General features: G+C 34.2%; 1 protein-coding gene across 1 annotated transcript; it reads left to right on the top strand.

Annotated features, from left to right (window-relative positions):
- The first annotated feature begins 4,556 nt into the window (after positions 1-4,556).
- Positions 4,557-5,442, top strand: LOC111408944 (protein RADIALIS-like 3). Its single transcript, XM_023038797.1, has 2 exons — positions 4,557-4,930; positions 5,161-5,442. Exons 1-2 carry the CDS (start codon positions 4,563-4,565, stop codon positions 5,183-5,185), a joined length of 393 nt encoding a protein of 130 aa, XP_022894565.1. The 5' UTR covers positions 4,557-4,562; the 3' UTR covers positions 5,186-5,442.
- The last annotated feature ends 10,891 nt before the right edge of the window (positions 5,443-16,333 follow it).

The raw sequence follows: 16,333 nt of genomic DNA on the forward strand, positions 1-16,333 counted from the left end.
TGCAGATTCCTTTCTGTGAATAACATTACATGATCCGTATGTCTATGTGTCAATAATAATTTTCTGACATCGTGACAAATGATTGTTGAGAATCCTAGCAAACTATTGAGACACGATTTGGGTTTCTCAGCGAAAAAATTGATAGTAAAGGCCGTGTAATTAATTATTGGGCTGATATCATTAATCATTCTAACCTTGGTTGGAATTTATGTTTCTCATACTTCGTGAAAAACATGCCGATAAAATAGAGTGTTTCGAAAATATCCCTAGTTACAGGATCAAAATTTCCTTATTTAAATATGGAGTTGTCATAAATATAAGACACCTGAAGAACTGATTACTCTTTGTTAGATAATACTATTCATAATCGGTGACTGCCAATAGTCACCCTATGCAAATGCTGTTTTTTGAGGCATTAGTTTGTTATTTAAGGCAACAAAAACACAGAAAACTAATCCATCAAATAATTACTTGCCACATATGATGACTACTAGTAGTTGTTGAATATGAATAGCATTACTTTTCTTTGCTCAATCAAACAAAAGCAAAAGCAAATGGCAGTTCCAGAAATACTCATTTTAGCTCCCTCCTATTTTGATGAAAATGACTTTACAAGGAGTAGAATATATAAAGATACAAGAATAATTTATCCTTGTATATTCTGAATAACTACTGTTCTGTCACACAAATAAGATGCATAAAGAATCCATCTCTTTTGTTCAATTTGTTATCTTCAACTATTTCTCCTTTTAAACATTCACCTTTTCTAGGATAAGTTTAAAGGACAAAGGTTCTTGATAACAAGAATGACGTATATCCTTGATGGATAAAGTTAGAAGAGAAAGAAGAAGACCAAAATAAATATGGTCGATTGCAGTTGTAAATGATCTAACTGTTGCTTTAGATCTTTCAGTGGATTTAGCAATGAACCGAACATTGTGGCTAAACGAATTCGCATATTGTTTTCAAAAATTTTGTCTATCAATCCCTTAGACCGGTGGTATCGGACACAAATAGACACTACAATGAACAAAATTTTATTTTATTTTTCTTCCCCAGTAGATAACATCCAAATAGGCCTGTGCTTATTCCCTGGAAGATGACATCAAATACAGGAACTAGACAAATGAGAAATCTTCAGGAGCATATATATTTTATGTGATATTTTAAATTCTGTGACAAAAGTCAGGCCAGTAAAGACAATAGAAATACATTTAGACCTTCAAGAGGTGAAACTGCAAACTTCAACTTGAAGGGGCCCCTAACGGGAAAATGTTCTCCTAAAACTTTTCAAACCACATATGACGAAGAATGATGAGGAAACATTGTGTCAGTAGCTTGATGTATCTTTAAAGGTACGTTTGATAAGCCAAAATTTTCCCAAGAAAATGGAAATTGAATTCCAACTCCCACTTTTGTATTGATAGCATTTTTTTTACCTAGAATTCATTTTCCACTTTTTTTGCCGCCTAAACTGAATTCCACATTTTCTTTGAATTGGAGAATTCCAATTCCGGTAACTGTATTAGTTTTTTTTTTTTTTGGCTATGGTAACAAATTCTAAGAATTATAGTAAAAAAAATATTTCCCTTAATTGACAATTTTCATGTAAAATAAAGTCAAACGAACACCAAAAGATAGATGATTTTCTTGGGTTTTATTTTTTATTTTATTATTATTATTTTTGCAATAGAAACAAATTTCATCCCCAATACCAGTAAAATCTATCCCTTTAATTGACAATTTTCATATAAAACAAAGTCAAACGAACAGTAAAAACTACTTTTATTTCAACATTTTTCACATGAAAAATTATACCAATCAAACACAATAATTTACAATTCCCAGAAAAATAATTTTTAGGCAATTCAATTTTCTGAAATTCGTTTTCAATTCAATTTAATTCTATCTTTGCAATCAAACGGACCCAAGCATTGTCTTTTGGAAAGGTTATGGTAAAATTGGAAAAGCCATTTTCAAATCAAACTATGAAGGCTATTTTTCAGGGGTATAGGAGTAAAAATCAATCTAGAACATATTTGTTGCATCAGATACGATTAGACGCTAAGTTATAAACAATATTTCAATTTCTTCTCATCCTTAATACTATTAGTATACAGTAACCCGAAAAATTAGTTTGACTAAGAAAGGTTAGGCTCTTTTTGGGGACAACTCACAGTTCTGAAGAGCGACTAAGATTGACTTTTTCATCTCGTATTTCTTGGTTTATGGTTTGTAAGTATGCATCCTCAAGTGTTCCATTTACATATATGGTAAGAAAAACATTGTTTGCCCCCAAAAAAGATCCAATGTTGACTGAATGTTTAGAATCCATCCTGGAAAATCTCTTTCAACAAGATCCCATCTTCAACTTGCAAGTTAGGGCCATGGAGAATATACACGAAAAGGTGGTTACGTCTATGACAGAGAAAGGGTAGACATCCATGAAGATAAATTTTTACTGGACGCCCACGTGGATGATAAGATTCCAAACATATCTGGATCGAACCAGCTCCTCAATAGAATCATTTTTTCAGCTTTAGCATTTGATTACGTTATATAAATCGAAGTGTGTCATTGTTTTTTTTTTTAGGCATCCTAATGAATCAATTTCTTGCAATAATGGTTGTTTAAGAGTAATTTTCTCTTCCCAGAGAAGCCCCTTGATTATACTATATATACATTCAATTGGAAGTAAAGTATACAAAAACTTTCTTAATTCACAAGCTTTCATTTCATGCATTTTTCCCTTTTTCTTGGTAAATTGATGATGAATCTGCTATGATTAAATTGATAAAGCATTGGATAATGCAGGTCCACTAATGCGAAATGCATAAAGAAGACAGTGTAATTAGGCTTTATTTTAAATGTTTCAGAAAACTTGTATCACAATCATTTAAAAGTTTAAGAAAACTCTGCGGGAAAATAGCCAGTTCAATATAATCTACGACTTCCTTTAGCAAGACAACTTCGAATTAATTCGATACTATTATGGAAAATTATTGAAAAATATTAAATTTGCTTTAGCAGCGGGAAGAGGGATATGCACATGTTTCGCATAAACTTGAGGATAAACACTCATTAGAGTAAGGCAATTTCAGTTAACGAGTAAGAAGATGGACACGGGTACACTAATATTTATGACATAACGTGTTGCTGAAGATTCATGAAATCAATAAAAAAATTATTAGAACATAAATCTTGAAATCTAACTCTTTGTTTGAATTTCAAATAGTCTTGAAGTTGTCTCTTAAAAGCAGCAACGTATCCAAATTCTTATGTATTGTTTATTATTTCATTTATACTTAACAAATGTTATGCTACGATTGCATTCAATCTTGTTAGGACAAGAATAAGAATTGCTTCAAGAAAATTGAATTAGTTTTTCAAGCGGAAGCACGTGACCCAATATAAAACTACACCCCCATGAGTAAAAAGATTAAATATTGGAGATAATGTAAATTAGGAGCAGAATATCTACATGCAAAGTAATGAAAAGACAAGTAGGGGACACAGATCTAATTGGTAAAGTGCATGTACATCTATAGTACGGACTTCATCTAGACAGCTAAACATGAATTGGATCCTTGTTCAGCACGCAGGAAAACAAATGCATAAAGTGCATTCTATCACGTTTAGGTCGGCCCTAAAGAATTAAAGATGGAAAACTTCCTGGCTTGAAAGGTGCTTTTTTTATTCCATTCATATAGTCACTCTCTGTAAAAATGCTGAAAATTGATAAGGTGACTACATTCTGCTTGTGAGGTTTTGCTAGATGAGATCTGTTACTGAAACAGGCTCATTGACAAGGTTTTATACAGATATACTTTTTGGCACGTCTGCAGTTAAAAGAATAAAAATGAAAAATAAAAGTCTGTCAATCAAAAACTGTCATTTCAACCTCAGTAAATAACCGCTATCATTGAGTCTGTTCAACTAGTTTAATCCTTGTTATATTTTATCATCTTAATTCACTTTGGACCCGCTTCTCTACATCACTCTGGATTGGTATGTAGGGGAAGGCATATTATCCATCCCAAGCCGCCAAATCAAACTAATCAAGTCGGTTTGAGGAGATGGCGGTTTGAGGGGTCGTATTTGAAAAAATTGGTGTCAAGGAAAATCCCCTTCAACCCGACAAATCGAATCTATTCAAATTGGTATCAAGGAAAAAATCCCCTTCAACCCGGTTAGTCTATTAATTCATCTTGTCACTTCGATTTTAAGGGTGAAATTTCACCCAACCTAACATGTGCCCATCCTATGGTAAGTACTATTTTCGGTATACAATATTGAACACAATTAATTATCTTCATTAATACTATCACAGTCTTTCTCATCAAACGTGAGTAGCATTTCATGTTTAATCACAACTCATTCGTAGATTTTGCAACGTTACCAAAGTATTTGACGCTTAAAAACACATTTAAAAGTAAAGGGACAAAAACAAACCCCATTCTTTTAACAAATCCCTTGATTTGCAAGTCAAAAAAAGCCAAACCACGCGAAAAGCAACCCCCATGCGCCGGCCCACTAAATTCAGCATATTTCTATCCTCAAAAATGTTATATATAGAGGAAGAGCAGCCAGCAGCCACCCACAACACTCACACATTGCAAAAGCAATCACACTTCCACTTTGCAAGAGATTCAATTATATTCACTGAAATGGGGTCGAACTCGACATGGACGGCCAAGCAAAACAAGCTGTTTGAGAATGCACTGGTTACATACGACAAGGACAGCCCAGATCGGTGGCAGAATATAGCCAACGCCGTTGGCGGCGGCAAGACGGCGGAGGAGGTGAAGCGCCACTATGAGAAACTTGTTGAAGATGTCAACCACATCGAGTCTGGACAAATTCCTTTGCCCAATTACCCCTCAAATGCAGATACGGCCAAAGGATACAAAATCACGTTTGAGGAACAAAGGTGGGAAATCACACAAATACATGTGTCTCTCTCACTCTGTGAAAACTATAAATCCATAATTTTTGCTTCTTTATGAAATCCATATGATGCTAGAAACTCGTGACATTCAAATATTGCAATATTGCTAAAGATATAATGGCTAAATATATATGTAAGTGCATTAATAAGATGAAATTTTTGAGATTTTTAACATCAGATGAATTTTTTCTTTTTATTTTCTCTGTTGGCAGGCTGAAAAATTTGAAGCTTCAGTGAAGAAAATACGCGAATCAAAGCATTAAGGATTCAAATCCATTTCCTTTGAGCACTGGAAAGCTACAAACCAAAGAAATAAATCGAGAACAAATACAAATTATATACCTTATTACGTCTATACCTACTTTGTGCTTTACTTTTCATATGATTTTTATATTTCCAGGAAGTTCTCCAATTGACTCCCTTTTTGGTCATGTAGTCAAGTTGTAACAGATTATGTAAGTAATAACAAATTTGTATACAATGTAGTGTCGATATCTGTAATATAATTTTCAAATCTTCCCGATTTCCCATATCAAGAAAGAATAAAAAGAATGTATTATGTAAGTTCATAGGATAAAAACATATAAATCTTCAGAACTAAGGAAGTATTTATTTTGAATTGGCCGACAAAAAGATTAATGATGTTTGAGGAAAATAAAAGATAACAAGAAATTTCAGGCATCTCAATGAAGGAGTAAATCTATAATTTATTATAATGCGAATTAAAGTCCAGTGTCCGCTAAATGCATGAAGAAATGAAGCAAATTGTCGTTTGTAGTAGACAATTATATTTATAGCTGTTGTAAATGATGATTGTAATTAATAAAAGCATTTTTATTTTTTATTAATAAAAAATTAACTATCAATTTATTTATTAAGTTATTATAAGTAGCAAATGTTGGATAAATTAGTACATAAATTATATTCTTTAAAAAAAGCGTTCATGCAAATACGAATAAAGTAATGACTTATCGAAATCATGATACTTGCATAATAATGAGAAAATCACGACTTATTCAAATGTAGAAAATGTAAAAATTAGAAGGAGGTGAAATAGAGTGAGGTATGTGAATAAAAATTTCCTTACAGATTTTGTCCCCTGTACGAGTGCTAACACGATCAAATTGACATCCGACTCCAAAGAAACAAGACTTCTTCCAAGATTAATATAGCACGATATTGCCCCCTCGGGGCATAACTCAGTGGTGTAAAGAATAGGAGTGGGGCAGTCTCAACCTTGTTGACAGCCGTAGTGTGAGAGTTTGATTTCTGAAATATGGAATTAGACTCCTTGTGGACACCAGTATATGGGTAAGCTCTTGTTCTCTAGCCTATTAGGGCACATCCCGTCATTTACCTCCCTCGAAATGCTCCAGGGGCGAGGCGGTGGGGGCCTCAAGGTTGAGGTTCAACCTTTTTTTTAATATAGCACGATATTAATTTTGGCAAGCCAACCAACGCTTGATTGTACTTTTCTAGAATGAAAGCTATCGAATACTAAATATTGAACACGAAAGTCAAAGATATTTTGAAAATTATTTTACCAGAATTTGAAGAAAGAAAGAATTAGAAATCAATTAATATTTGAAATTGATTTGGAGTGAAAAATAAAATTTGGAGGATTCTATTTATAGATTTTCATGTGTCTCTTCCTAACAACTACATCTATTGGCAAAATTAACTTTAACCATTAGATCGCACCATTTCATATTTAAAAATATAGATTACACCTTATCAAAATGTCACACCTATTTTAAAACGATATAACTCTTTGATATGCACCATCTATAATTGCAGTCATGATGAATCATTACACCTAATTGAAAAATGAGACTATTCAAGAATACACATGGAATGTTGAAATTATGCATTGAATTTTTGTAGTAGATCCATAATCAAAAAAGTGTTTGTAATTATTCCAAAAGAAATGAAATAAAAGATATGGTAGAACTAGGGCATTTATTGTATGAAGTCTACCTAATGCTAGATGCGTAGACGCATAATAGATCGATATGAACATCATGAGCTGTCCTGTAATAAAACCAGTTGTTGCTAATACCTTCTTTTTAGAAGGATTCTATTTATAAATTTCATGTCTCTCTTCTTAACGATTGTATCTAAAATTAACTTTAACTATTAGATTGCACAATTTCATATTTAATGGTATAGATTACACCTTACCAAAAAGTCATACCTATTTTAAAACACCATACTCTTTGATATGCGCCATTTGTAATTGAAGAGTCATAATTAATCATCGCACCAAATGTTGAGACTTTTCCAATTCACACCTATAAATATCCCAAAAATTCCAAGAACCCCCAATGAATGAAAAAAGTCAACTTAGAACGAGGAAGACAAAGAAGAGTACAACTAAAATATATTGCATTAGAATCGGTAGCTTTCACTTTGAACCTTCCTTAGTAAGAATCTATGAGACTCACTTGGCTAATCAATAAACGCAATGTTTTGAATTGTCGGTCATTATTGTAAACCTAGACAATAAATCGAATACATTATATTTCATATCAAATTTTAATTCTCTATTGTGTTCATTATTTCAACCTAAGTCGTCTTGATTTTGTAAGTGTGCTAGAGAATTCGACTACATAAAATTCTTATAGAATCAATCAAGTTCGAACTCACATAGATAATGTCTATAAAGAATGTCCTACAATACTCTACTCGTATTATTCACAAGATATAGTCATCGCTAAAAGTATAATTTATCATAACCAATATTTTGTAGGCAGCACTTTTTTTGCATCATAAAAATGGGGAGGATTTAAAACTTGAAAATGATTCTCATCAAGTCAGTCATAACTAATTTTCCTATTAAAACTACAACATGAGATTTTCAATCGTCACGTTTGGTTTCTATTAAATTGCCCCATTAGTTTAGGTTGTACCCCCATTTTTCTCGATGTGTGATTTATTCACTCTCTAAATAATTCATTTGTAAACAGATATGATAGTTTATTCTTCGGATTAACAAAATCAATTGATATAGAACCATTTGAGAGTAATTGTTGAATAGTATAATGTGTACAATGTATATATCGAGACTTAACATTATACATGACATTCTGTACCATTTTCATTGTAGCAAGCCTCGATCAAATGATAGAGCAGGCACAAATTGTCACCAGTTAGGAAATCTTTTGAAAGTTTTTGAAGCCTGATCATATTTCCTTCTAAATCTATGAGAAACTCGAATTTCTTTCTTCTCAAGAGTTATTGAAAAAAAAAAACTACACTTTCAATAGTAACATATATTTACTATTAAATTTTGAATCCTTACATTGGATATCAAATTTTCAACATTATGCGCATATAGAAATGTTCTCCTTTTCACGGTGAAAAGTCTTATCTTGTCCTAGAGATTTTATCTCTAATAAAATGATACTTCACCTCGATATGTTTTGACCTTTCATGATAGACAGGGTTCTTACTTAGTAATAGTGCACTTTGACTGTCTGTGAAAATGGTGGGAGTATCATACAAGAAGTTCAATTCATTCAAAATTTCTTTTAACCATAAACATTCTTTTACAGCTTCAGTAATGGCAACATATTCAGCTTCGGTACTGGATAATGTTACTATAGACTGTAGTTGAGACTTCCATGTTATGCAATTGTCTCCTAGTGTAAAAAAGTAGGCTGTGGTTGATTTTCTGTTATCTTTGTCACCAGCGAAGTCCGAATCCACATACCCTTTTAAGGTCAGTTTTTCAGTCCTTTTCTCATACACAAGGCCTAGATTTAAAGTACCAACTATGTATCTTAACAACCATTTTAAACCTGCCCAATGTGGTTTACCGGGATTGGACATAAATCTACTTAGAAAACTAATTGCATAAGCCAAGTCAGGTCTTGTAGTTATCATAGAGAACATAATGGAACCTATGGCATTAGCATAGGGTATGTTCTCCATCTCTCTCCGTTCTTCCTCAGTCTTAGGAGAATGGGCACTAGAAAGGTTCATGTGGGCTGCTAAAGGGACACTAGTTGACTTGGATTCTTTCATTCCAAACTTGGTTACAACTTTATTTAGATAGGCTTCCTGTGAAACAACCAATTTATTTTTAAGCCTATCTCTCCTTATAATCATCCCTAGAATCTTCTTAGTACTCCCCAAATCTTTCATGTCAAACTCTGATTTTAAAAGGTTTTTGATTGTAGTGATTTCAGATTTACTTGAGCCACTTAGTAGCATGTCATCCACATACAACAGTAAGTACACCTCATGTCCCCTCTTAGAATTATTATAGTACAAACAAGCATCATAATCACTTCTTTTAAAACCTATTTTTAGTACATAAGAACCAAAACGTTTGTACCATTGTCTTGGGCTTTGTTTGAGCCCATACAAGGATTTTTCCAGTTTACACACACAATTAGCTTTGCCCTTCACCTCAAAGCCTTGAGGCTGATACATATATATATCCTCTTCCAATTCCCCATGTAGGAAGGCAGTTTTAACGTCAAGTTGTTCTAGTTCCCAATTGTGCTGAACAACTAGGGCAAATATCAATCTAATTGTTTTATATTTGACCACGGGGGAGAATATCTCATTGTAGTCAACCCCTTCCTTTTGTGTAAACCCCTTAGCCACTAATCTGGCTTTATACCTAGGAGGATCATTAGGATTATTCCCTTCTTTGAGTTTGTAAATCCATTTACATTGCACTATCCTATGATCCTTAGGCTTATTAACCAACTTCCATGTTTTATTTTCCATTAGAGATTGCATCTCTTCTTCCATTGCCTTTTTCCACAAAACTAATTTTGGACCACTTATAGCTTCTTCAAAAGAAGCAGGTTCAGTTTGTTCAATAGTTTCACCAGACACCAAGGCAAAATCAGTTAAGTTCTGAGACTCATATCTTGGGTTAGGTCTTCTTTCCCTTCTTTCTCTATCCCTTGTAAGTTGGTAATCTTGGATTGAAGTAATTTCACTTGAGGGATCAGTATTTTCAGTTTCATTTTCAGCTTGAGGTTCATTCAATTCAATAGGTTCAGGTTCATGTTCCTGTTGTGTTAAGGGAATTTCAAGTTCACCTTCTTCAGGTTGGAGTGAATTAAATCTAGTTAACTTCACCTCAGTCTTAGCACTATTTTCATTTCCAGGTTCTGTTGGTTTATCATTTTTCTGTTTTAGGCATGGCATTTCAGACTCATTGAAAACTACATCTCTACTATTAATGATTTTTATGCCTGGTTTACCCAAAACCCATAACCTGTACCCTTTAACACCTTCAGGATAGCCTAACATCAGACATTTGGTAGCTCTTGGCTCTAATTTTCCCTCAGACTGATGTGCATAAGCTGCACATCCAAATACCATTATGTGTGTTAGATTTGGTGGTCTTCCTATCCAAAGTTCCTGTGGAGTTTTAAAATTCATAGAACTTGATGGAGACCTATTAATCAAGTATGCAGCTGTACTAACTGCTTCTGCCCAGAAACCTTTAGCTAAACTTGAGCTAATAAGCATACACCTGACCTTATTCATGAGAGTCCTATTCATTCTCTCCGCTACCCCATTTTGTTGGGGTGTTAACCTGACTGTTCTATGCCTCATTATTCCCTTCTGCTTACAATAGTTGTCAAAAACAAAGTTACAAAACTCAAGACCATTATCAGTTCTTAAAGTTTTTAACTTCTTGTCTAATTGATTCTCAACTATCTTAAGCCAATATTTAAATTTCTGAAAAGTTTCAGATTTGTCCTTCAAGGGGTAGATCCAAACTTTTCTGGAATAATCATCCACTATTGACAAAAAATACTTATTTCCCCCAAATGTAGAATGTTTTTCAGGTCCCCAAAGGTCTGCATGCACATAGTCTAATGGTCTATTAGTACTATAGGAACTTGTTTCAAAGCTTACCCTATGAGACTTACCCAACACACAAGTCTCACAGAAATTCAAAGGTTCAATATCATCCTTACCAAGTAATTTTTGGTTACTTAGGTACTTTAAACCTTTATTACCAATATGGCCCATTCTATTGTGCCACAACTCAGATTTACTCTCTGTTACATTCAGCAGACTAGGGTCAGGTGCAGACATGGTATGACCCTCAAGGTAGTACAACCCATTTCTCCTAGGTCCTTTCATGACAATTAATGACCCTTTAATAATTTTTAGGACCTTATTATCAGATTTAAAAACATAACCTTCATCCTCAAGAACCCCTAATGAAATTAGGTTTCTTTTAAGGTTGGGTACATATCTCACATTTCTTAATGTCCTGATAATACCATCATGCATTTTGATAGCAATATCACCAATCTCAACAACAGCCTGAGAGTTGTTGTCTCCCATATAAACCTTCCTAGGTTCTATATCCTTATAGTTATAGAACCATGATTTTATGGGACTCATGTGAAAGGTACACCCTGAGTCTAGTATCCAGTCTTTATTGGTTTCATCACTAGTTACAGTCATTACATGCAAGCTATCAAGTTCAGGTCCCACAGATGCATTATTTAATTCCCCATTGTTTTGGTCCTTTTGTTTCTTTTTCAAGTCAAAACAATCCCTTTTAAAGTGACCTATCTTACCACAATGGTAACATTTTTTATCACTCTTGTCTCGAGATTTTGATCTCCCTCTTGATTTTTTACGTTGAAATCCAATTTCCCTCTTCTCTGGTCTTCCCCTAACGAACATACTCTCGTCTCTAGGGTTAGACCTATACTCTTTCCTTACCTCTAGTTCTCTAGCTCTTAAGGCATCTATCACTATAGTTTGGGTCAACTTATCCCTAGAGTACTTAATAGCATTCCTAATATCTTTATGTGATTCAGGCAATGCATTCAGTAAAATCACAGCAAGATCTTCTTCATCAAAATTTTTATCATTTTGTGCCAAACTCTTCACAATAATACTAAAGTCACTTAGGTTTTGTTCTAAGTCCTTTCCTGGGTCCATTTTGAAACTAAATAGTTTTTCCAAAAGGTAGATTTTATTTGGTAATGTTTTAGTAAGAAACATATTATCAAGAGCAGTCCATAAATCTCTAGCAGTCTTAGACTCATCAACTTGTCTAACGATGTTATCAGATAAATGTAAAATTATTGAACTATATGCAATTTCGTTCATCTCTTCAATTTCATTTGGTTTTGCTTTAAGTTCATCAGGAAATTTATCTGGATCATCAAGGGCCTTTGCAACCCTCTGCTGGACCAAAATGGACCTCATTTTCTGTTTCCATATAGAGTAGTCCCCCTTTCCATCGAATTGACTCAATTCGACCTTCGAACCCATTACAGATTCTGTAAAAGGGTGGGCAGCACTCATGGACATAGTGTGATCTTATGTACAGATCAAACTATTAACAGAAAAGGTTTTAAAAAAATTTCCAATTTAAAGCACTTAACAAAATGCAATAATTGAGGCAGATTAGTATGATTTTTGATCAAGAATTATATTAATGTCAATGAATGATCACAATGACAGTAATTATGTATCAAGAATTGCAAGCTGCAGTCTTAAACAATTTTGAAACATAAAATATCATCAAGCAGACATACATTCATGCAAGTCATATATAATTTCCATACAAGAAGGCAATCATTTAGATACTTATATCAAAAATCATGCGCCAGTGTTCAACAATTATAAGGATTTATGGAAATTTCTCACCAAACCACTGTTTGTGAAAAACAGTAAAAAAAAGGGATTGGCCCTAAGACCAAGAACGTAATCACCAGTGGCCAAGAGGTGAGAAGTCCACCGTTAGTCAACTGCAAAGAATCACAAAACCAGATTATTAGTACCAAACACAATTTCAACAGTTTCTTTAAAAAAAATTAATGGCAGATTAAAAAAATTCGAAATCCCCAAAAAAAAAAATTTTTTTTTTCGACCTAGAGTAAATTCAGTAAAGAAGCACGTCCAGAAGCCCTTGGCTCTGATACCAGTTTGTTGGGATACAAGCTGATGATTAAAAAACCTATAATCTAACACTGTAAATTAAGTGCTCAAAATAAAATCGAAAAACCGATAGAACATCAGAGTTGGTGACCCAGTTCGGCCAAACGGGGCCTAATCTGGGGGGCTCAAGAACTGAACCCGTTCCACTATGCAAATCGCCGTCCAAGAGAACCAAAGTTACATCAAACCACTCAGAATACACAAGTTTCGATCATCGATCAACAGATCTACGAAACCAAACATAAATCCTTTTCACAACACTTAGCCCTAGCCAACAGTAAACAAAACCGAAAATAGCAGAGGCTCAGAATCACGCCTCGAGTTACTGTAGCATCATGATATTACAAGGACTAATCTAAAACCAGGATTTAACTGAGAAGTGTATATCAAAGTGAAACCAGAAAGAGGAGAAGAAAATCGCCAGAGAGAGGAAAAGGGAAAAAAACTGTAACTCAGCCAAAGAAAATGAAAAAGTCTGCTGTCCTTTTTCTCTCTCCAAAAGTCATATTAATTTCCAAGTTAAATCCCAGCCATTGATCCACCAAGATAAATCTCCACCATCCACAAGAAACACAATCTTTGGCAGATTTGACCAACCAATTAGATTGCAGCCAAGTCAATTGTCAAGAATGGCATTAATTTGGAGATGTTTTGAGAAACACACTTTCAAATAAGAATTCCGAAATGAATTTTTTATTATTAAATGTTAACCATTCAAATGAATTCAATTATTACAAACAACACACATGCAAAGAAGTAGGTTTAATAATTAGAGATGTCAATTCGATCCGTCGACTCGTGATTTGACTTGAGAAAAATCCGTTGAAATCAAGGGAGGCAAGGTCAAGACCGAGCCTCATTTTCGAGTGTTGGCCCAAGCTCGAACCAGCCCAAATAGCTCGCCGATCGAAATTGACCAGCCCATGTTAGCCACAGGAACACAGGCCATTTTGGCCTTTGTATAGTTCCTTTGAAAAGGTAGCTATGGCTGCCTTGCCACTACCTTTTCAAAGGCAGTAGCTAAAAACGTTTAATGGCAGCCACAGTTGCCTTTTCAAAGGTAGCTGAAAAGCTGCATTTCATAGCTGCCACTAAAAATGCAAATTTTTGCCTTTTAAAAATAAAATTTCAAGGAAAAAATTGTAAAAGCAAGCCAACTCAGCTCAGAAAGGCTAGAGCCAAAAGCCAGAGCCGAGCCCCATTTTTTCAATTGAGCTTTAGCTTCGCTTAGGCCGAAAAAAGCTCGATCCATTTTTACCTGAGCATGCCTGAGTCGTGAATTTTGGCTCATTTACATCCCTATTAATAACTTTGATACTTACTATTATATGTTGGATTTTGATATCCAATAAATTTCGGACAATAATGTTAAATTGAAGTTGGATAAATTAGATCAACCCTTTATTGATGAGTCGGCCTTGGAACAACTTGGGGCATATGAAGCAATTTAATTAAGTTAATATTGTTCCTGGCTCAATACTTTTAATTGGCCCAAGTTGTAATTTTGCATTGATGGTGATATATGGGCATTAGGTTTGTTGGCCCATTGGCTCCTCATTCTTGACCCAACTTGTGCTAGCACTCGGACGTTCAAGGACAAAATCGTTAAAATTTCATCGTATCGCATGAAACTAAAATTTGACAACACCACAGATTCGTCACATCATCGACGACATTTTGTCTTTTCAGACCATTGTTAGATTTCAGTCGACGCGCCTCCACGTGCCTCGCTGGAGTTTCCACTCGTCGCCTATTCGTCACCCCATCCACCAAGCGTGGCTTTACGAGCTGCACCTCCATCTGCTAAGTTAATCGATGGTCTCCGTTTCTCCAAATGATGAGTGGTTTTGCCAAAAAAATGTAAAAACAAGTCTGACAATTATGATTTTAAAATAGACAGATTTCACCTCTGTTTTCTGCCAATTTTCAAATTCGATTAAGGCCTGTTTCCAGTCGGTTTTAGCACCCAAAAATCAAATATATCTTAACTACACTAGCTCTAATAACATTTTTTACAGAAATCTTGATCCGACTCAATAAAACTTACCAACCAAACACCAACCGAGATCGGCTCTAACCTATAACTCCCACACTCCGATTGTCGCAAGTTTGCCCACGAAGGACAGACTTTGGTGGTAATTAAATGCACCCATGAAGGAAGAAGTGAATAGGGGTAGCAAGGTTGAATTTCTACTCCAAGACAGTCGCCTTCACATTTTCTCTCCACCGTGCAAACACACAAGCTAAACCATTGCTGGGAATGGAATGTATATAATGGATTAGTTTAGGTCAACAAATGGGCCAAAGGATAATTGGATCAACAATTCAAGCCACAAATAACCAAGTAATTGGGCTATTAATATATCACCATCAATCCAATAACTTGGGCCATTTATGAGTATTGGGTCACGAGCAATGTTAACTTAATTAAACTATTTTTAGTGACCTCAAATTATTTTCGGATCCAACCATCACTTAAGTGTTGATATAAATTATCAAACATTATTTTAACATCACCACTCAAAATTTAGTGGGTATCAAAACTCAACAAAAAGTTGAAACCAACGCTACTTTACCGTCACAATCATATATAAATTGAATTATTTAATGGATAGAGTAACAAATATGAACCCATACGCAACTTTTATGATGATGACAAAATTTACTGTATCTTTTAAAGAAAAGTAACATCTCAATGAAAATATCCAATCCTAGAAAAGTCAATTATTACCAATTTAACTATCCAGAAACCTCTCTCTTTTCTTTCTCGCAATCCCATTTCTTCCATTTCTCTAGAAGTTTCCACAATTTTCTGTATTTGAACACGTTTTTGTGTTTCTGATTAGGATTGACTATTGAATTCAAGAAACCACCATGGACGGCGGCGGCAGCCACGGTGGTGGTTTCGGGTTACATATTACGAACGGCTCTCCCAGGCCCTGGATTTTCTCGAGAATGTGGGGGCTTACGACAATTTTATGGACATTTCTTGATTTTCAAAAATTACACAACCATTATTTAAAGTTTTTAATAGCGCATAGCCTCATGAAGTTTATGACAATTTGATATATACTCTATTCAAAAATTACACAAACCTCCATTATTCTAATTTTTCAATAACACATACTTTTTTTTATCTAATTTTCTTTGGCGTTTCAACATAAAGAATAGTGGTAACGCTTAAAATTCCTTTATGAACTTTATTCCATCTTGTGACTCCTTTAAAATAATGTAATACCTAAATTACCATTTTAACGCTTTTAACTAAATCAACAAAAAGGTAACATTTGGACCATTAATTATTGAAAAATAATTCATAATTTAATTGATTTGAATAATTATATAGAAGAACATAAGATGGAGGTTATCTAGTTGTGATTTTATCTTAAGTGAGTATTCAAAAGTTTGATAGTTGTGACATTTCTCAATGAATATGATAAAAAA

This window comes from Olea europaea, chromosome 14, assembly GCF_002742605.1.
Source record: "Olea europaea var. sylvestris chromosome 14, O_europaea_v1, whole genome shotgun sequence".
In the NCBI taxonomy this organism is placed as follows: domain Eukaryota; kingdom Viridiplantae; phylum Streptophyta; class Magnoliopsida; order Lamiales; family Oleaceae; genus Olea; species Olea europaea.

Coding starts and splice junctions, on each gene's coding strand:
- LOC111408944 (XM_023038797.1), top strand. CDS start 4,563: ATGTTATATATAGAGGAAGAGCAGCCAGCAGCCACCCACAACACTCAC. Junction 4,931..5,160: donor ATCACGTTTGAGGAACAAAG/GTGGGAAATCAC, acceptor CTCTGTTGGCAG/GCTGAAAAATTTGAAGCTTC.